Raw genomic sequence first — 21369 nt, 5'->3', positions numbered from 1 at the left:
ACATTGCTGAGACCAAAGCTGGGGTCGGGCCCTCCCTAGGGCACTGCCCCCCACACCCGCCCTGCCCCTTCTCACCTCTGCGTCTCTCTCCTCCTGCAGCCTGATGGCACCAGTAAGGAGTGTGTGTTCATCGAGAAGGTCCTGGAGAATAACTACACGGCCCTGATGTCAGCCAAGTACTCTGGCTGGTACGTGGGCTTCACCAAGAAGGGACGGCCGAGGAAGGGCCCCAAGACCCGGGAGAACCAGCAGGACGTGCACTTCATGAAGCGCTACCCCAAGGGGCAGGCGGAGCTGCAGAAGCCCTTCAAGTACACCACGGTGACCAAGAGGTCCCGGCGGATCCGCCCCACGCACCCCGGCTAGGCGGCCGCCTCACCCACACACTCCCAGAACTGCATCAGAGGAATATTTTTACATGAAAAATAAGGAAGAAGCTCTATTTTTGTACATTGTGTTTCCAAGAAGACAAAAACTGAACCAAAACTCTTGGGGGAGGGGGGAACGATAAGGATTTTATTGTTGACTTGAACCCCCCCTATGACAAAGAGTCACGCAAAGGGACTGTTGTCAACGCACAGGTGCTTGCCTCTCTCAGAACAGACAACTCGAAACCCGTCCCCAGGGGAGGACTTGAATGAGAAAAACGACACTCTGAGAAACCAAAGTCCTTTTTCCCAAAGGTTCCGAAAGCAAAGGAAAAAGCAAAAAAAAAAAAAAAAAAAAGTAGTAACCCCCCCCCCCCACTCTGCCCAAGGAACTCCTCCCTCCTTCCCAACCTCCTGTCCTTGCCCCAAACTCCAACAAAAATCGCTCTCTGGTTTGCAGTCATTTATTTATTGTCCGCTGCAAGCTGTCCCGAGACACCGCGCAGGGAAGGCGTGCCCTCGGAATTCTCGGCGCCTCGACCTCCGACGACAGACGGCCTCGTCCAATCACGGTGACCCTGCCTCGCTCGCAGCCTGCAGGATGCTGCTATCGACCTTCCGTGACTCACGTGACCTAGCACACCAATGATAAGGGAATATTTTAAAACCAGCTATATTATATATATTATATATATATAAGCTATTTATTTCACCTCTCTGTATATTGCCGTTTCATGAACCAAGTATTACTGCCTCAACCATTAAAAACAATCGACAAATTATTTAAAAAACCGCGAGGCATTTGAGTGGTGGCCGGGCAGCCCTTTTGTTTCATTCTTGTTGGTCTGTGGTCTCTGCGCTGAGAGCTGGGGTCTTGCTCATTCATTCATTCATTCATTCACTGATTCATTCAACACCTGCTATACTCTTGAGAATGCAGACTTAACCCTAGCCAATGGCAGTCCTGGCCTTCAGAGAGATTACATTCTAATGTCATGGGTTTGATGATTGATTCAGTTGCCCTGTCACACACACATATACTCTCACACACATTTACTCGGCATCTCTTATGTGCCAAAGCTCTGTTCGAGGCACTGGGGATGTGATGTATCAAAGAACACAAGAAAAAAAAATGCCCCAGCCGGCAGAGACTTTCACTTAGAGTAATTCATTGCTTCCTTCATTGATTTATGGATTCACTTGGTCAATATATATTTACTAAGCCCTTCCTAAGTGCCAGACACTCTTAGGCATGGGAATTCATCCAAGAACAAAACAGACAAAAAGCCCCACCACAGTCCCGCCCCTGGAGCTCGCGCTGGGGGATTCCTGAGTGAGTCGCGGAGTGCGCTCTGGCTGCACGAGGAGCCGTGGCCGCGCTCTGCCTGGTGGTGGTGGAGTCAGAGGGCCAGGGCGGGTGGGGACCTGGTGTTTCCCTCTTCGGACTCTCACAGGCAGAAATGTTAAGTCGCTTTCCTAAGATAACAATATGAAAGTGATGGGGCCAGTGTCCAAATCCTAGACTCTCCAGGACGCTCGTAGCTACCACTTGGTCAGTGCCTACTGCCTGTCAGCCCCTGTTGGGTGCTTCACACACATGGCCCGGCATCCATCAAACACCCCTGTGGGACCCAGGCACTCCTGAGGTCCGGGTCTGGCAGACAACAGATGGGCTCAGAGAGATCACGGAAGTGCCCAAGGCCTCGGCGAGCAGGTGACGGAGCCTGAGACCCTCGGTGATCATAATAATTGTGGAGGTTGTTTATTAAGCATCTATTATGTGTTAGCTTTGTTCACACGCTATTAATTGTATTGCAACAATAGCCCTATGAGACGGGAGTGTGCTCTGTTTGGCACTGGAAGTGAAATGACCTGCCCCAAACAGTTCAAGTTAGAAAATCATGGAGCCAGAATTCTATCCATCATTCATTCATTTGTCCAATAACTGTACTGAGTTTACTCCGTGCCACGTGCTGTTCCCGGGCTGAAGCTGCAGCAGTGACCTGAACAAAGCCCCTGCCCTCACGTGTACATTCTTTTGGGGGAGAGCAACAATAAACCAAATAGTTATAAAATACGTCACATAGCAGTAAATCGAGGGGAAAAATAAAATAGGGTGAGGGGACAGAGGGCAATGGGGCTCCTATTTTAGATGGGGTGGTCAGGCAGGGCCTCTGGGGGAGGGACCCACGTGGACACTGAGGGGAAGAGCATTCCGGGCAGAGGGAACAGAGTGTTAAGGCCTGGTGGTCTGTCGTGGAATAAGGAGGGGCCACTGGGGCTATTGCAGAGTGAATGGGGGCAGGGCAGAGTTTTGGAGGGGACCACAGCACGACTGGAGCTTTTGTGTGGAGTGAGATGGGGTGCCACATGTGATACACCTTAAAGGGACTGCTCTGGCCCTGGCCGGTTGGGCTCAGCAGTCAGAACATCGGCTCGCGGACCAAAGAATCGTGTGTTTGATTCCAGTCAAGGGCACGTACCTCGGTTGCAGTTCAGTCCCCAGCCCTGGTCAGTGCCTACTGTGTGACAATCAGTGTGTCTCTCTCCCTCCCACTCTATCTGAAGATAAATAGAAAAGTATCCTCTGATGAGGATTTTAACACAAAAGGGGCTGCTCTGGCTGCTGGGTGGAGAAGGGCGGGCAGATTCCAGCCTGGGGCTGCCTGATGTGAGGTCATATCTGGGCTCTCACCAGGACCCTGCTGCCCGCCCCCGTCCCCTACACATCCTCGGCCTCCATTCTGTCCATAGGCTGCTGGCACCTCCCATACCCAGCACCTGCCTCTGCTGCAGCCAGGGACCACGGACCAGTCGTATTTCCCTTATTGCTCCTCTAGGGACTTCCTGACTCCGGATGACGTGAGACCAGCTTCTGTTTACTTCGGACTGAGTTTCTGGACATGTCCCGAGCTACGAGAAACATTTTCGTGATGAGCACAGTGGACTGGCGGGAATTTCCCAGCCACAGATGATGTCTTCTTAGGACACTTGCTTGAGGGTGGAGCCCCGGGAGAGTTCCCACAGACCAGCAGACGAGGGAACCCCGGTAATAACCCACCACTTCAGAACACGTACTATGTACCAAGCATGATCTCATCGAATCCTCCCAACCAGCCGTTTGGTTGGGAGTTTTCAGCCCCACCATAAGGCAGGCTCAGAGCAGTGGCATCCCTCGCCTGAGGTCACACAGCCAGTACATAGAGGAGCTGGGATGTGAACCCCAGTCTGTGGCGGACCTAAGCCGGGATGCTTGGAGCTCTCCGTGTCTTGTCCAAGGTTTTACGCTTTTCTCTCGGTCCCCTCAGAGGGAGGAGGCCCCAATCCGGGGCCCTAATGACAGCCCTTTCCCCCTCTGGATCCTCCCCGGGACGTCAGTGTCACGGAGGTGATGGGGATCTGGGACCTCAGGCACCCGAGTTTGTTTTCAGCGTGGCCACCTTGCCAGCTGTGTGACTTTGGACACATATCTTTCCTATGAGCGGGATTTCTCGCAGTCCGATCGCTCTTGCCTTCTGGAGCCTGCGCTGTTCAAGAGAGACAGCAGAGTAAAGAGTAGGATTATTCCTGCCCCCTAAGAGCTGGAAGGGACCCAGGCAGGGTTTCATCCTCCGTCTTCTCCCTCCGTCTCCCTTCACCCTCATCCTTTTAGAGGGGTAGCGACCGAGACCCAGACGGGAGGGATGACTTGCACCAGGGCACCCAGTGAGTTAATGACAGAGCCCTTAGATGACCAATGACTAGTGATGACAGTGATCATGACCATGAGGGGATGTGGCCAAAGGAGGTCAGTCGGGGCTCTTCCAGGGAGCTCAAGGGTCAGGAAGCCACTGCAGTGACCGGCCAGGTCCCTCTTAGCATCCTTCCCAAATTTGCTTCTCTGACTCAAAGAAGCAGAGGGCAGGGAGGAGAGGGCTCAGGTCCCTTGATCCCAGATGCTCACCCTCTGCCCCCGCCCCACAGCGATGCCATGTCAGGCCAGGAATGGGTCAAGATGGGCTCTTGCGCTCGCGTTTAATGAGGTGCCAGGCGAGCACGGCAGGACTGGCCCCTGCGTCAGGGAGAGATTCGGGTTTGGGTGGGTGGGGGGAACATGACAACTCGGAAAGGCTGTGTCTGGGGTGTTCCTGCCAACCAGGTGAGCGGTGGGGAGAGGGGGACGGAAAGCCCAGGCTGCGTGCAGGAAGTGAGGGAGGTGCCCTCCTGGCTGCCTGCCCAGCTGGAGCCTAACAAGGCTGGCCTGGGATGCCCGGGGCTTGAAAGCCCCATAAACGGGCAGAACCCTCCCTCCGCAGCCAGCCAGCCGCAGGACCGGGCTTCCAAAGGAACAATAGTGAATTAGGTGTTAAAGATGTGAAGGCTGCTCCCAACCATGCAATTAGGTAGCAGGTCTGTTACAAACATTAGGCGGGGAGTCGGGGACCAGATGGCGGCAAGGCTCACCCTGGCCGTCCTGTCCCGGAACCGCCTGGCTTCCTGGCTGAGGTTTCCAGCTCTGGCTAGGAGGGGAGGCGGCAGGTAGGCCGGTGTGTGGCCCCCTGCAGAGCAGGCCAGTAATTAATCAGGCATTCCTCCCCTCCCTCGGGTAGCTTCGACCTAATTAGCACTTGCTAGAATTTCTGCCCAGCTCCTCTGCTTGCTGCGTGGAAGGGAGCAACTCTCCGCGCTGCAGCCTCTCAGGCTGACCACTCTGCAGCTGCAGGCCCGTGTCACCCTCGGGGCTGCTCCGAGGTGCTGGCTGATTTTTAAGAGTGTCACAGACTTAAGTCTCGCTTGCCCGCCCCATGCGAGGCTAATTGTCATTTGCTGAGTGCCTGCTTTGTGTGGGCATTTTACCCAGTCCTCTTATATAATCGTCACCACAGTCCTCTGAGATAGTTATTTTTATCTGTCGCACCAAGGAGGAGACTGAGGTTCAGAGAAGGCAGGTCACTGGTCCTACACGGGACTCTTACATCGCAAAGCCGCCCCCCAGGGAGTTGGTGTCACCTCCGTTTTACACAAGGACAGAGGATCAGAGAGGCCAAGCGACACGCTCAAAGTCACCCAGTTACTGACCCGGGGAGCCAGGGTTTGAAACGCGGTCTACTGGGTTCTAGAATCCTGCCTCTCCACGCCTCCCGACCCTCCACTTCTGCCCCTCTGTTATTCTGGATTCTTTTGGTGACCAGTGACAGAGACATGTGAAACTGACTGACGCCAATAAGGACACTTATTAGAATGACAATAATCCAGATTTGCAAAAAGCATTCTGGGAAATGCCAGCTGGGCGTCGCGGTTCCGCGGCGCTGTCGCTGTTCCAGGCGATGAGCCCGGCACGTTTCCCTCCATCCTTTCTCGGTCGGTGTCTCTGTGGAGTATTTTGCCCAACTTCGAGACAGAGGAGAGGAAACTTCCCAAACTTCCTCCCTCCAGGCCAACTTCGAGGAAAACATCTTGTTATCAGAAGGAAGTTAGTGTTTTACACTTTCTTAAACATTTATTCAGACTTGTAGGGGAACTATTTTCACTTAACTTTTGCAAAAAAATAAAGTGGCAACTTGTAAATGTGTGTTTCACTTGGGAGTGTATCTCTCATTCATTCATTCTCCGGGCGTAGTTACCAGACTGAGATGAACTGAATTGCGTATGGCGTGGCTTCTACTGAAAAGAGAAAATTTTCAAAAGAAATTTTAGGGGTTTCATGAGCAAACACGTGTGAAGACCCCAATCTGGTCCAATCAATGCATCTGCGTGCTCTACACCCGCACAGACGTCCCGCCCCCTGGACTCTGGCCACGGGCGTGCCTTCCGCAGCTGCCAGCACTGAGCTGCCTCAAGATGGTCCTTGGGGGAACCCCCAGAAGTAGCCCTCGGGGAGCTCACCACTGAGTGCTATGAACAGCAAGAGAGGAGGGTGTAGGTGGATTCTCAAAAGCTTCGGATGCACAGAAGGTGAGGGGACTGTGAGAAGGCGAGGGACCAGCAGACTCCGGAAGGCTGAACGAAGTTCGAACTGCAAGGAGGAGCGGGGAAGGGCAGAGCAGGCAGAAGGAACAGCAAGTGCAAAGGCGAAGAGGAACAGAAAGAGATGAAGGTTTACAGAAATAGGGCGTGGCCGGAGCTGGGAAGCCCGCCCTGCAGTGACGGAAGATGAAGCTGGAAGGGGAGGCAAGGGAGGGAGTCAAGGCCGTGCGTGGCTTTCCCAGGCCTAGTGCACTGTGCAGGGATGTTCATGCTCGCACGCACCCTGCCCTTCACGTGCGCGAACAGTCACACGCCAGCGCTCAGCCCAGCGCGCACACCAGCACGCGTCGGCGGAGTCGTCCTTCCTCTGCCCTCCTGCCCTCCTGCTCGCAGTCTCTGTGCCCCTGAGTCTTATTCAGGAGACAGACAGTTAACAGTACACTGTGCAAGGGGCACAATGGGCAAGGAGAGCACAAAGAGGGAGTCAGAGAGGGCTTCCTGGAGGAAGAGGTGTGGAAGCCGAGGCCTGAGAGGGTGAGGGAGCAGGAACATAGGCGGGAAGGGGCAAAGCATTGCTGGTGGAAGCAGCAGAAGCAAAGACCTGGCCAGGAGCCCGCAGAGCCTCCAGAAAGCCACAGCCGGCCAGGGGGTGACTTCTGATTTCAACAGAGGACTGGCAGCTTGGTTGGCAGAAATGGGGGAGCAGATGCTACGAGGGGTTTCTCTTTTGCTGGGGAGGCTGGGGCTGTCTTCGAGTCCAGCCTGGTTCCGTTCCTCAACTTGCACCTCAAGGTTTCCACAGACATTGAGGATCACGAGCTGGCCTCGGTGGTTCCCCCAGGGACACTTGGCATGGTGTGGCGCTGCCTCCTGCTGTCACAGCTGGGGAGCCGCTCTGGTTTCTAGTGGGTAGTGTCTAGGGATGCCGCCAGACCACTTACAGGACGGGCCCCCACAACAAAGAGTCACCTGGTCCGGAATGTTACCTGTGCTGGGGTTTAAACACCTTGGCTTAGATCCCTTCTTTCAGGAGGATGGCAAAATGCTGGTTTCTAAGTCTGTGCTTCCTTCTGCATCGTTTGACTGAGGCTCTTCCACAAACAAGGACGTCCCTCCACCAACTGTTCAGTTACCCCAGGAGAGAATTCATCCAGGAGTCACACAAAAAGGAAAAGTGCCTGATTCTTTATTTATCCGTTTGCAGAATAATTAGTCAGTCTGCATTCTCTTAAGACTGCTACATTATTTTTAGCATAATCACAGGAATTAAAAAACAAATGTATTTACTGTCCTTCCATCCATGGCAGCAATTATTCTTTTTGAAGGTCGAGTCCTTTCATCGTTGGCCAGTGAGGACTCCCCCGGTGGCTCTTGTCATCGCCCCCAGTTCTGACGGCGTCTTTGTTTTCTGATGTGACAAGATGTCCTCGCTTCACCTTGTCCCTTTCCCACCCCCAACCTGGGACCAACTCTTTGTCTCAGACCTTGGTGCATGTTACTGAAGAATGTCAGAGCTGACTGAGGGTTAGAAGAGATGATTCCTCTAAAGCTCCTAGCACGGTGCCCGGGATATAGTAAGTGCTCATTGAATGCTGTGGTGATGTTGAGGACGGAAGGGAGCTCCCCCAGCTTGCTTCCCCAGCCTCCTGTGCATTCGGACACTTGCTGTCTGGACTCCAGATGCTCTGGGCTGGGGCCTGGGTGAAGGAGGGTTCAGGTTGGGCAGGGGAGGGCCGCCTATAGCAGGGTTATTGGGCAGAGAGACCTGCCAGCCAAGAGACCACTAGTCCAATAGAAAGAAGTCAGGTTAAGCCCACAGAGAGAGGAGCAATTAGTTAATTCAGGAGTCAAGGCCTTGCTTTGGTTTTCATTGTCCATCTTAATCCTTCAATCACCTTTGACCTATGCCTCGGGGCAATCGTGTCTGCTGGTGAAGTGGTGGTGAGTTTGCCGGTCTGCCTTCCTCCGGGGGTCTGCCTTCCTCCGGGGGTCTGCCTTCCTCCGGGGGTCTGCCTTCCTCCGGGGGTCTGCCTTCCTCCCGGTCTGCCTTCCTCCCGGGCGGAGGCAATACCTTTGTATCCTATTACAGGTAATCGAGGTAAAAGGGTTTGTTTAACCTCACAAATGATTATTTCCCACAATAGATCCTCCAACTCAGTTAGTGAATTGGCTCTTCCAGGCCTCCTCTGTTTGGTCTGCAACCAAAGCCTGTGTTTTATTGACCGCTTTGTCCTCTCCTCTCCATCCTCCTCGTTCTGTCTCCTCCTCCCCTCCCCTCCCCTCGGCCTCACAATTCAATTCAGTAAATCAGTGTAACTGGCACTCAAAAGGCCCCCCTGAGGCAGCCAGGCCTTTAGATCCCAGAACATTCTGGCCCATCCCAGAAGGATCTCACGGCCTGTAAAAAAAGACAGACTCGTAAGCAGATAAATTATACTGCAGTGTGATAAGGGCAAAGTAACTCAACAAGTCTAGACAACGGAGATAGATGGTGTGGAGTGGTCTTTGTGCAGAGATGTCTAGAAGGGGAGCCAGGACTAGAGACATTTGAACCATCAGGCGTGAGGCTTCCATGGACCAAAGAGGGGTTTTCATCCTCATGGCCTGAAGGGTAGTTATTTAAAAGATTGAAGAACTTCTCAGCACAGAACACAGATTTGGGTCAGGTTCCCTGCTTCTCTCTGGGGTCACATATTTTAGAGAAGCCTTATATCACCCATAGCCTGAGACAGTAAGTCTTCATTCTTCAAAGCCAATCATGCTAATTGCATTCTCCTTGCCAGTGATTGGCTGAAGAAGGGGCATGTGACTATTCTGGCCAATGAGCTATAAGGGGAAGTCTGTGGGTGATGGTGGTTGGTGGACATGTTTCTAGGGAAGTATTTTTAGCTCTTAAAAATGGCACAAGAAAGTCATAATCCCTTTTCTGAGTCTGGAATTTGATGAGGATGTGATGGCTGGAGCTGTTGCAGCCCTCTTGCAGCCACAAGGAAAACTAGCTGCTATACTGAAGATGGCAGAGCAAAGAGATAGAAGGAACCTGGGTCCTTGATGCCATTGTTCAGCTGCTGAATTAAGCCACATGGGCCCTTCCTGACTTGAGACTCCTCATTGTCTGAAATAACAAACATTTCTTATATTTAAGTCTCTTTCAGCAGCATTTTTGTTATGTGTTGCTGAAAGCTCCCCAAATGGTACAGAAATTCAAGAATGAGTCATGAAGAGAAGTGATATGGCCCAGACAAAGGAGAAGAAACATCGGAAATGTGCATAGGGTGGGGAGGATGGTCAGTGTACGGACCGTCTAGTTCTGAGAGGCGAGGTCAGGTGGGGTTCAGCCAGGTTAGGCAACACTCACTGTCCCCCTCCCACCTGCCTTCTTCTGTCCCTTGAGGGGTTCCTTCAGTCGATCTCTTCTCCACATGCACCTGTGAGGGAGATGCAACCTTAGCCTAGATAGAAAATGTTTATTGAGTATTCACTCAGTGCCAGGCCCTGTGCTGGGCTTAAACGAACAAGATATAGTGCTCTCTGAACAGAGATCCCAGGAGAGGGACAGAGACAAAAACGTAAACTGTTTTTACACGTTGTGATCAGTCTCAGGTGAGAGGATTTTAGGTGGTTCAGGAGCCAATATCTATTTGTTATTTTATCAGTTATGAGTTTATTTTGACACTCAATTTCTATATATGGTGGAATTAGAAAATTTCCTTTTTAATAGATTTAAGCAAAGTAAAAAGAGTTAAATGAAGGAAAACTAGTTGGTGCTATCATAGGTAGTATGAGGGTACGGGAAAACTTTGGCAGTGGGCACCTATGTGTGTGTTGTCTGCCATGTCTGTGTGCTCAGTCTTTTTTCCAATCGTATGCAAACAGAGTTGTGTTCTTTCAGCGACTACTGTTTCTGCATCCTCTGTGGTTTCACTGGGAGACTATGTACATGTATGATCTTCCCTACTCCCACCATCTTCAATCGGTCTAGGATTATTCCTGAGGACTTTGCAAACCATGAAAAGCCCCTGTCTAGTGGCAGACGCCGTGAGACATGAGGCTTGGGAGATGTTGTCCTGCTCCTTCCTCTACCAAGGTCACTAACCGGAAGTGAGGGAGACAGGCAGAGAGGGAGAAAGAGGATGCATTCGATTCTCGTTAGTGATCAGTCAGGTAGTTATGTTCCAAAAAGTGACCACAAACTAGTTAGTGACTACTGAACACTGTCCTAGGGGCGAGACAGGGTTGGTTTCTGTGAAGCCCCTGGGCACGACATTTTCACCAACTGATCGACACGTCGTTTTGTTTTAGCTGTGTTTCTGTTTAGAGATGCCTTACTTAATATCTAGTTGAGTATTAACATGGAACTGAGGGCCAGCAGCACTATAACTCGGGCCTGAACCAAGCTCATCGAACATGTGTTGTCTCTGTGAAGGCCCAGCCTGGCCTCCTGAGCTTAGGAACAAGGGGCAGCCCTTCAGCATTGCACTTGGGGACCTTTTCAACAGTCAAACCACCAACAAAAAGCATCAAAATGAGAGAAACGTGGCAGTAAATATGTCACAAAAAGGACCCTTGTTCACCTTTTGCTTGTAACAACATACGGCCTTGCTCGACCTTGGCTGGGCACATGTGCGCAGGGTGACTTGAATTTTTCACCACTCTGTGTGTCCACGGATAACTGAGAATTCCACAAATACTGATTTGGGGTTGCAAATGCATTTCAGCAAGTAGGCAAATTCACAAATACAGAAAAGTACATGAAAAATGATAATCCACTGCAGATACATTAGATCACAGAGAGACAGAGACTGCTGGCTCCGCTCTGGGGGGCTTGGGTCCCTGGCTCTGGTTGCTGCCTGCCCTTCTGGTGGTGTGAGTATTCAATTCTTGTTTGATTATGTGACACATTTTAAGATCATCTCTACTTCCCACCTCCTTCCGTTTCCCCTAAACTGATTCCATTGGAGTTCTGTTGCTCGCAACCAAAGGAGTTCTGACTGAACATCTGTAAAGTCTTTGGCACACAGTAGGTCCTCAGCGAATGAGCCTCCCTGTCTTCCTTCGTGGAATGCAGGGTTGGCTACAGGGAACCAAGGAATGTACGCCGTAGGGAGAGGTCGTGCAGAGGAGAAGGCGGCCTTCGTAACAAAAAAATTACAAAATAGGGAGCAACAGATTTTCAACTCTTCCCTTTGCCCTTAGCAGCAGCAATAATTTCTTGCCATGTTTCAGTACAGATGGAAAAGTCACTGAATTACAAACCCAGTTGCGAGCTATTTTTGGTGGAGTTGTGGGGTGTGTGTGTGTGTGTGTGTGTGTGTGATGTACGCATTGGGATTCTTGGCCACCGCCTCTGTTTGTATCAGCTGTCAGCAAATCAGAGGCGCCATACACGTTTGTTATAATTCATTACATTAATTAACCACGTTTGAGCACTGGGCGCAGGCCAGAGGGGGCGGGCGGGGGGGAGAGGGAGGCCTCCACATTGTTGTGTCTGAACCTCCCGGGTCAGAATTTCCACGGTTTGATGGGCTGCCATCATCTGCACATGTGTCCCCTGACACACGGACCTTGATGAAATCATCATGTTTACATCTCTGAATAGTCTCTGAAGATGATGCCCGTGGCGGGATGCCAGAGGCAGAGAGCATCCCAGAACTTGGCTCTGGAGGCCCATCTCTGTACCCAAAAGAGTTTGGAATTACCCTGACGTCCGATACCAAACTGGGCATCCTTCTCTAGCCCATCCCTCTCTGGCCGGCTCCCTGGGCAGGCTGCCTGGCCCAGGCCTTCTACAGGACAAATGGCGCCGACTGTATCACCCCACTCAGGAGCTGGGGGGTGGAGCCTCCCTGTCCCCGCCTCCCCGTGTCAGTCAATGGTGCCATTGCGCCCAGCTGCAGGTAACTCTTGACTCTTTCGCCACATGCAGGCTGCCTCCACCTCCTGTCCATTTCCCTTTGTCACCATTTCTCAGGACTCGCACATCATCCGCTCCTCATCCGTCTTTCCAGAGGGGTTTTCTAAAATGCAATAGAAACATGTCCCTTTCCTGTTGAAATTCCTCTCTGCTTTCCCGTTGACCTTGGGGTTCTTTGTGATGGCCTACAAGGCTCTTCCTGGCCTGGCCTGCCAGTCACGGATTCCCGCGAGTCTCCAGAGCAGTTCTTCCAATGAGTTCTTTGGCTTAAGTTAGTTTCTGTTGTATGCAACCAAAGACCCTGACTCCTGAATCATCAAAGATTATATTGGTTCTATATATCAAAGTAAGGACAATTTTGTTTAGATTTTTCAACAAAAATGTCCTATGTTCTTACCATGTGCTCAGTAACTGGGCCACTAATGAGTGTTTAGCGGCTAGGTCTTTGGTGCTTAGAAACTAAATCCTTAGTGATATCATTTAAGCAGCTTGATCTAACCTTACCTGAAGCTAGAACAAACACATTGCCAGTGTCTTGAGTCAACAGATTCTTTTCATGTTTGAATTAAGTTTTCTGTGACTTTGAATTTGACATAGACAATGAATCATAATCTGTTTTTGGACAAAGACAATGCCTGCTTCATCCCGACCCTAATTATCTGCTAGGCTGGGCTTTTGATTGGTATTATCCAGGCCTATTACTGACCTCTTCCCACCTACCTTGGCAATGAGAGTAATTACCCTCTGTATGTCACTTATGCTTTATAAAGCACTTTCATATCCATGGTCTCATTTAAACCTGTCAACCATTCTGGGAGGTGTGTGTAATTGTGCCCATTTTATAGACGAGAGAACAGAATTTCAGAGAGGTAACAGTCTTGCCCAAGGTCACATGGCTAGCAAAAAGCCCAGTGCTCAAACCCTGTCATTTGATTCAGAACTCGTACATTTTCTTATATTTGTGTATTCATTTTTTTTTTTTTTTTTTTTTTTTATCCTCACCCAAGGATATTTTTCCATTTTTTGTACAGATAGAGCGGGAGGGAGAGAGAGGAAGGGAGAGAGAGAGAGAAACATCGACATGAAGGGACACATCGAGTGGCTGCCACCCGCACAACCAACCAGGGCCGGGGACAAACTGCAACCGAAATACGTGCCCTTAGCAGGAACCGAACCCGGGTCTCTCCGGACCGCAGGCCGACGCTCTAACTGCTGAGCCAAACTGGCCAGGGCTCAAACCCTGTCATTTGATTCAGAACTCGTACATTTTCTTATATTTGTGTATTCATTAATTCACTCAAAAACAGCAGAAACGATTGAACGCCTATCATGTGCAGAGATCTTGCTAGACTTTGGAAATACATCAGTAGATAAGACAGCAGGAGACACAGACCATGGCAGTGATCTGTGATGGGGACACCTCTTCATTCTGAGCCCAAGTAGCTGGTCAGCAGGCCACCACTGGAGGGGATGAGCCTCCGCCATGTCCAGTCTCTTTATCTCCCTGCATCTGATTCAATTCCAGGCTTGGGTAGGGCGGGGGCCGGTTAGAGCAGAGGAGCTAGACTGTGTGTAATGGGGACAGGCAGTCCACAAGAGGAATTGGGACGCGGCTGGGAAAGGGCCACAGGAACCACAAATGTCTACTATAACACGGGCCACTTGGGCCACTTACTGGATTCTAGGGTTATCGTGTCAGGGGGATGGTTATAGTTGCTACACTTTTATTAAGTAATTTCACAATTTTGGACATTAGATTTTGGTTCCCTTGAGTCCTTTTGATTTATTTTGAAATCATCTTCTACGAACAAGAATGTTGCTAAACCTTTTAGGAAGAAGAAGGTAGAGGCTGGTGAGAAAGGCTGATGCATTTTTTTTTCCATTTTCTTTTGCAATAATGTAAATACATGCTCTAGACTCTCTAGCTACCACCCATGGCAGACATGACTAATCGATTCTGGATCTCTTTCCTACTAAGCCCAAATAAAGCCCCAGAAACTGTACTATAGTCCTTCAGACAGCCACAACCAATTGGCCAGTCGTTTTCCGGGACTGTGGGGCCTTGGAAGAATGTCTCCCTTTCTCTGGGCCTCAGTTTCCCCATCTGATAAATATGGCCCAAATGAGCTGTAAGTTGTGTTCCAGTTTGGATGGGAATGGAAGACGTTGAGGTCAGGTGGGTGTTGGGGGAGACCCCTCTCGGGGCAGGTTGTCAGGGAGTGCCCCCACTTCCTCCTGGGGCCTTCAGGATGGGGAAGTGGCTGGGAATCAGGTCATGTGCTGGGTCACAGACTAAACAATATCTTTTCCTCACAGTCTGTGCAGGTGACACTGCTGGGGAACATCAGAGGCTCGGGCTGTGGACTCAGGGAGCCAGAGGTCAGGATGGTCCTTGTGTACAGAGTGCCTACTGTGTACGCCTGCCCCACCGCCACTCTTCAGCATGGCCACTCAAGTGAAAATTCTTGTTCTCACTGACAGTCGAGGGTCACCCCACGCTCACCCAGCGGCAGAAGCAGGACAAGAGCTCGGTTCTGTCAATACTGATGAACAATAACTGCCCCCAGGTCCCCCTCCCTTGGGGTGCCACTCTGTCTGTCCCCAACATGGTCACACGGTTGCTGCTCTATCCAGATTGTCCAGTTCCCTTCTCCTGTCTGTCCGAGCCCTCCCTTGGCTTCTGTGTTGGCTGTGCCCGTCAGCCTGAGCTTGTACCCTCTACCCAGGGCTGCCCAGGACTGGAGATGCTTCACCCAAATGTCAGGAGGTGGTCGTGCCCCAGAACTTACGTTTTCCTCGCTGCACCAGGGCAGCCTTGGCTAGTGACTGGCGGGACTGGAGCCCGAAAGCAGGTGCCCGTGTCTCCGTCTGCAGGACACCCAGGGTAACGCCGCTGGAGACTCCCTGCGGGTCGGGCTGAGGCTGGGCCCTCGCTGGGCCTCCTCCCCTCCTGCTGTCCGTTTGTCTCCTGCTGTCCGTTTGTCTCCTGCTGTCTCACAGAAAACAGGTCCTTCGTCACCCACGGGCCCTCAAATACTCAGCTCAGTTGGCTCTGGGCACACTGACCTCACAAACCTTCCTTCCCTCTATTTCTTAGGAAATGACCCAGCCATAGGAACAGATGTATAGAGTTCATTGCCCTGCACTTTCGGATGGATGCTTAGCTCTTTGCACACGGAGTTCTGTCTGCCTGGGGTGCCCTCCCAGAGCCCCCTCCACTGCTGGACCCGCTTCTATTTCCACCTCCTGGGAAGCTTCTGGGCCCGACATGCGGTGCTTTTCTTCTCTGTCTCCCCACTGTGGCAGAGCTGCTCCGCCCGGCTCCTCACTTCCCAGCCTCCCCTGCTGTTAGTGGGCAGCGTGACTGGTTCTCGCCACCGGACCTCGGGCAAGTGAGGGGCGTGATTTCTGGGCTGGGCTACGAAGTGTCCCGTGCGGTCCCTGACGCCTCTCCCCTGCTCGTTGGTTGACATCCGTAGAGGACCCCAAGGAGGCCTGGATGTCAGAGATCCATGGAGCAGAACCCCTGCCTCTGCGTCGACCCTGTGACGCCACTGAGATGCTGGGGTTATTCGTGGAAGCAGCTCGCACTGAACACCCTGAAGGATACGCCCAGCGCCTTATAATCCACCTGCTCAACAACAACCCCGCTGCGTGGTCACGGGTTACGTGTCCGTCTCGCTCAGTGGGCTGGAAGCTCCTTGGTAGCAGGTGCAAGATTAATCTACGACAGTGCCTAACACGAGATGCTCCGTATTTGCTTGCTCAGTGGATTCATGCAAACACTGAGATGCCGCATGCGAGCCCCCAGCCTCCAGATCGGAGGGACTGGGTCGGAATCCTTGCCTTTCGTCGTTGATGCTTGGATCACCTTGTTACTCCCCGTCTCCAGCTCAGTTCCCGATCCGAAAAGTGGTGAACTTAGAAGTGCCTACTTTGTAGAATTGTCGTGAGGATCAAATGAGGTCATGTGTTTAGCTAGAGGCTGGCGAGTAGTAAGCACTCAATAAATATCGCTCTTATTATCATAGCTGTTATCATCTCATCGACACTGAACTTCAGGGAGGCCGATCGGCTGGGCCCAGGTCATTCAGTAAGGGGCAGAGCCGGCTCTTGCCTTCAGCTCTTCCTCTTTCTGTTTAGCTTTGAGGAGGAAGTAGAGGGCTCGTCTGTCACCTTGGGCTTCTCCCCTGGAGTTCTGGGTGGCAGCCAGCATCCCCAGCAGGAGGGGTGACCTGGGAGTTGTTCATGCCTTCAGGCACTAAGTTGAGGCAAAAGGTGGAGTGACTTCCTGGGGAGAATCTTGTACTTGGTTGAAAGACCCCTCAGGGTGGACATAGCTTGGAGCCGGCCCCACCCTGGAGGACCTCTGCCCACCGTGGGTGCCCCTTGCTGCGGGTTCAGGCGTGGGCTTATGTAAGAGCCAGCTTCGCCGATTTTCTAGGCTCTTTCCCTTCCCAGCTCCTAGCTCTCCTCCTCCGCCTTCAGAAAAACACTCAGCAGTTTTCAGGCTGCTTTGGCAGTCTCTGAGCTTGAATTTCAAGACCCGAGGCCTCTGAGGACAGGAGCCCGGAGGAGGGCCGCTCACTCCGAGACCAGACGGCAGGAAGCTCCGGGGTTTCCTGAGGGCTGGGGAGATAGGAGCCCAGGGTTTCCCCAGGCGGCAGGGAGGGCCCCAGCTGCAGGCCCGCTTCGGTACCCTGGGAAGCAAGGGCCTGGGCCCAGCTGGAGACAGAGGCCCACCTGGAATGCGGGGGAATTCCAGGGACTCCCCAGCTCTGTGGATGATGAACAGCCCCCTTTCTGGTCTCCTCTCCCCATTCCGGAGCACGGCATGCTGTTGCCCTCCTCTCTGCCATGTTCCTGGACTGCTCCTTCCTTCCCGTTCACACCTGGTGCCCGGAACCCACCTTTCCAGGTGCCCCTGGTCTGCAGGCCTTGCAGCTGACCCATGCCCCTCCCGCTGCAGGTGGGCTCTCTCTCAGAGACCGTGTGAAGGGAGCAGGTCCGGCCTGACCTGAGAATGCCTTGCGGGCAGGTCCGTGCCGGTTCACCTTTAAGTGCCTGCATCAGAGGATGAGTGAATGAGTGAAGGAAGGAACGGAGAAGCGGCCACCTGTGCTACTGAATGAATGAGACCAGGAGTGCGGGAGGGAATGAATGAACTTGCTCCGTGGGAGTGAACGGGTGAGCTGGTTCTGGGGCGGCCCCTGGGGCAGAGGCAGCAGCAGCCATAGCAGAAAAGGAGGCCTTGAAGGAATGGGGCTGCCCAGCTCATTATCTGGGGAGACCCACGGGCCAAGGGGTCCCTTCTGCCGTGCACGGCGTTCTGGCTTCCCTCCTGGCTCCTGTGTCCTCTCAGGCTCCATCCTTGGCCAGGCTCGGAGGAGAACCCCGGGCCCCCGCCCTTGGGTTTTCTTGGCAGGATCCTCCTTGGAGGCTGTTTCTCTTGGATGAAGCCTCTCTATGACCCCTCCTCCCCTCCCCAAGTCCCCATAAAATGTTCAAAGTATTTTCTTTTACTCAATAAAGCAAACAAAGGCGAGGGCAGCCTCGAGGCCTGAATCTGCAACCCTTGGCTTTGCTCAGCCAAGCTCGAAAACCACCTCCACGCTGGAGCCTCGGGGGACCCTCCCGTGCGCTCCACTTCACAGACGGGAAGGCGAGGCGCAGAAGGGCCAAGGTCGTTCCGCGAAGAGTGACAGGCAGACACTTGACCCGGGGCCGTCCGCCTGGGATCTGGGGAGAACCACCCCCGTCAGTGGCTCCTCTCTCCCGCACACGATTCCAGAGAGACAGCAGGGGAGGCCCGGCGGCCTCAGGAGGAGGGTCTGCAGTTCCTTCTGCGCGAAGCTCCCTGATTCTGCTGAGCACCTGCGGTCACAGGCGGCACGGCAGGGCCGCTGGGTGTGGGTCCTGAGGCCCTGCCTGGGGCTCCGCCGGCACCAGTGAGGCTTGGGTGGCGGTGCAGGGCAGGCGGCCGCACAGAGGATGCGAGTGACGGGCACGTTCTACATGCCAGGCCCTCGTGACAACAGCCCCCTGTGATGGGCTCTGTCCTCCCCATTTTACACAGGACAAAAGTAAGGCCCAGAGAGGCGACCTGACTTGTTCAAGATCACGCAGGTGGAAGGTGGTGGAGCCAGGATATGAACCAGCGTTGGTCAGACTCCAAAGCCCAGGGTCTAACCCGTTCTCCTAGCTGGGAGGGGCGGGGGGTCTGAGGCTGGGCGTGGGCAGGCACAGGTGCAGAGGCTGTCGGGCCTGGAGTGCCCGGCTGACTGAGGCTCCCGATTGCGTGCCCTCCCGTGATCGCGGGCTACGCCTGCCGGGCGATGGGCTCTCGTGCTTACTCAGGTCCTCTGAAGCCTAGCACTTGCTTTGGGCTTCGTGGAGATAGATGCTCTCCAGCCTCAAGTGTGGGCTGGTCTCCTTTCTGCCTGTCCTAACCCCACCGCCCTGTGGCAGATGGAGCCAGCTCCTCAGGAAAGGGGGTTCCCTCTAGACAGCCCTGCCCTTCACCCCCCCTTTGCATTGCTGGCCCTGGATGGCCCCCTGGGCCCCGACTCGAGAACAGACACTCACCCCTTTGCCAAGCACGGAGTGGAAGGGAAGGGCTGCGGCAGCCCAGCCAGGAGTCCCAGCCAGGGAACAGGATCAAGAGTGGATGGGATGACGGGGGCTGCTGAGGGGCCAGGACCAGGCACGGGGACCTGGGGCTGGGCAGGCTGGGGGTGGCAGGAAGGTGAAGGGAAGAGCGGAGGGCTCCCTATTCCCAACTCTGCCAGGGTGTGGAAGTCAGGAGACTTGCAGCTGCAGCTGGAGGTGGCACACTGTGGGAAATAGCCTTGACCCCAGCTCTCTTCTTAAAGGGCCAGACCTCTTAAACTTAAAGGGACATACGGGGCTGGGCAAGGGCCATGGGCGACCTCAGCCTCTCAGCCCTGGGGTCTGAGCTCAGTGCCTTCCCACAGCCAATGGGCCCCTCTTAGAGATGCCTTGGTTTCCTGCTTCCTCATCGTAATGGCATCCAGCTGGCCTGCCCCACCGCAGGGTGGGGTGAGGGGGACTAGGGGATTAATCCTCATCTCCCTTGTCCTTTGCATCCAGACGATTTTGGTGAGGGGACCAGATTGGAGCGGTGAGTAGGGACCCCAGACTCCCACCAGAGCCCTCCCCTGACTCAGTTTCCCCTTGGTCTCCCAGGATGCTGGCAGGAATGAGCGCTCCCTGGTTGGCTTTCTCTGAGCTCCCCCCGGTCTCCTCTTCAGGTGATGCCTCCTCCCCTCAACCCAGAGTTCCCAGCCCCTCGGAACCCCTAACGTTCACGATGTGCTTCTCACACATCATAGACGGACATCCTATTTAAGGGACCAGACGGGCTGAGTTCAACCCCCCCTCTGCCGCTCCCAGCTGTGTCCCAGTTTCCGCCATCAGTGGAGCCTCAGCGATGACAACAGGTGCAATGGGTGGCAGTCAGGACTGGGACTCAGACCCAGCTGGTGCCAAAGCCGGCTTTCCTTCTGTCACACGTGCCCTGGGATCGCACGCTCGGTGGGAGCTGATGGCTGGTAAGTGCTGGGGTGGGGGCTCAAGCTGGCATGTCACCGGGTCCTGGAGGCCAGTGTCCTTCTCTGGCCGAACAGAGTCTCCTCTGTCTCCCACTCGCCCAGTTGCATGGATCCCAAGCATGATGAATGGCCACACTGGGTAGAAATGGCCCCAGAGCCCCGTGGCCCCTTCCCCTTCCTGGGCCTCAGCTTCTCCCTCTGTAGGTCAGGAGGATGAGCAAAGACAGCGCGAGTCTCAGCTGAGCTCGAGCGCGTGAGGAAGCTCTCAGGACACACAGTGGGTGAGCCTCCCAGGTCGGAGGACAGGAAGGGGGCGTTCGGAGTGGGGGAAGTGAGCTGGCTGTGTCCACGGCCTCGGACCTGGGCTTCGGCCGGCAGCTGGGCCTGGACTCCAGCTCGTGGCCGCCCCCTCGCATGGGCCTTCGGGGATTTCCCTGCTCCAGGCTGACCCCTTCCCTGCTGAGGAGGCTTCTGCTGCCCACCCAGGCTCTGTCTCTGCCAGGCCTGGATGCTTCTGTGTGCGAACGTGGGTGGGGTTCTCTCGGGTGCTGAGGTGGGGGGGTCTTGAGCACACGCTGCGCCCCACGCACGGAGCCCGTGGAGGCAGCCTGGGCGGCTGGCTCAGCTGTCCTTCCCGGAGCCTCTGCAGCCCTGGCTGCCTCGGCAGGCAGATTCCCGGTGAATGGCGCTCCAGAGACTGCCGCGGGCCCGGCTGCGTCATTCCCGCCCTCCCCGAGCCCCGGGACCAGCTGGGCAGGGCTCCAGCCCTGGGAACTCCGCCGGCTGCTCCTTTTTTTTCTTCTCCTTCGAAACTTCAGTCTGTGATTCAATGAAATGTCCTCTGCTCCCCGTTGCCTGATTCGGTCAAGCTGATCCTGGAGGGCAGAGAGCACTGGACCTAGAGTCCAGGTTCTGGTCTGTGTTCTGCCCTGGGTACACTGTGTGACCTCAGGGGAGACTTCACCTCTGGGCCTGTTTCTCCTTCTGTAAGAGGGAGCAGAGGGTGGCGGGGAAGGTGACCTGGCGGCAGGAGAGGGCAGGAGAGCTGCCTTTGTGGGGGCACCCTTTTTTCTTTGCAGGAAGTTTACTCAGGGGTCTCAGCTGGACCCCTCCACTCTGTCCTCCTTGCCAAACCAGTTTACAGATCACTGATCCCAGGCCCAGCTGTAGTGGCCTTGGGTTGAGACTCATCCCCAGTCTTCAGAAGGTTCACCTGTAAGATCTCATCCCCACTTCCTCCCTGCACTACCCTCCTACCCCCGGGCTAAAGGCTAAGGCACCCCTCCATGTGGGGCTCCACCACTAGAGGGCGCCCACCACCCCCCAAAACACGATTAAAACACAAAACCAAAATGCTCACCCTAACGAAACTTAATGATAAAAGCCACCATTTATTGAGTATGTGTCAAATGCTGTACCAGTCTCCACAGCACCCCTGGGAGGTAGCTAGTGGCATTACCCCCACTGAACAGGTGGTGAAACTGAGGCCCAGAGAAGTAAAATGACTGTCCCAAGGTCACCCAGCTGGTCAGTGACAGAGCTGGGACCAGCATCCAAATTCAACCAGGGC

General features: G+C 53.9%; 1 protein-coding gene across 1 annotated transcript in view; it reads left to right on the top strand.

Moving 5' to 3' along the window:
* FGF18 (fibroblast growth factor 18) overlaps positions 1 to 693 on the top strand; it is a 32695-nt gene extending 32002 nt beyond the window's left edge. Inside the window, exon 5 of the mRNA XM_036241253.1 lies at positions 100 to 693. Within this exon, the coding sequence (XP_036097146.1) occupies positions 100 to 366 (267 nt within the window). The 3' untranslated portion in view covers positions 367 to 693. The remainder of the gene's footprint in view (positions 1 to 99) is intronic.
* Positions 694 to 21369: the final 20676 nt, after the last annotated feature.

This window comes from Molossus molossus, unplaced genomic scaffold (genome assembly GCF_014108415.1).
Source record: "Molossus molossus isolate mMolMol1 unplaced genomic scaffold, mMolMol1.p scaffold_m16_p_4, whole genome shotgun sequence".
In the NCBI taxonomy this organism is placed as follows: Eukaryota; Metazoa; Chordata; class Mammalia; order Chiroptera; family Molossidae; genus Molossus; species Molossus molossus.
The sequence above is the reverse complement of the archived record's forward strand: the minus strand, read 5'-3'. Positions and strand labels throughout refer to the sequence as shown.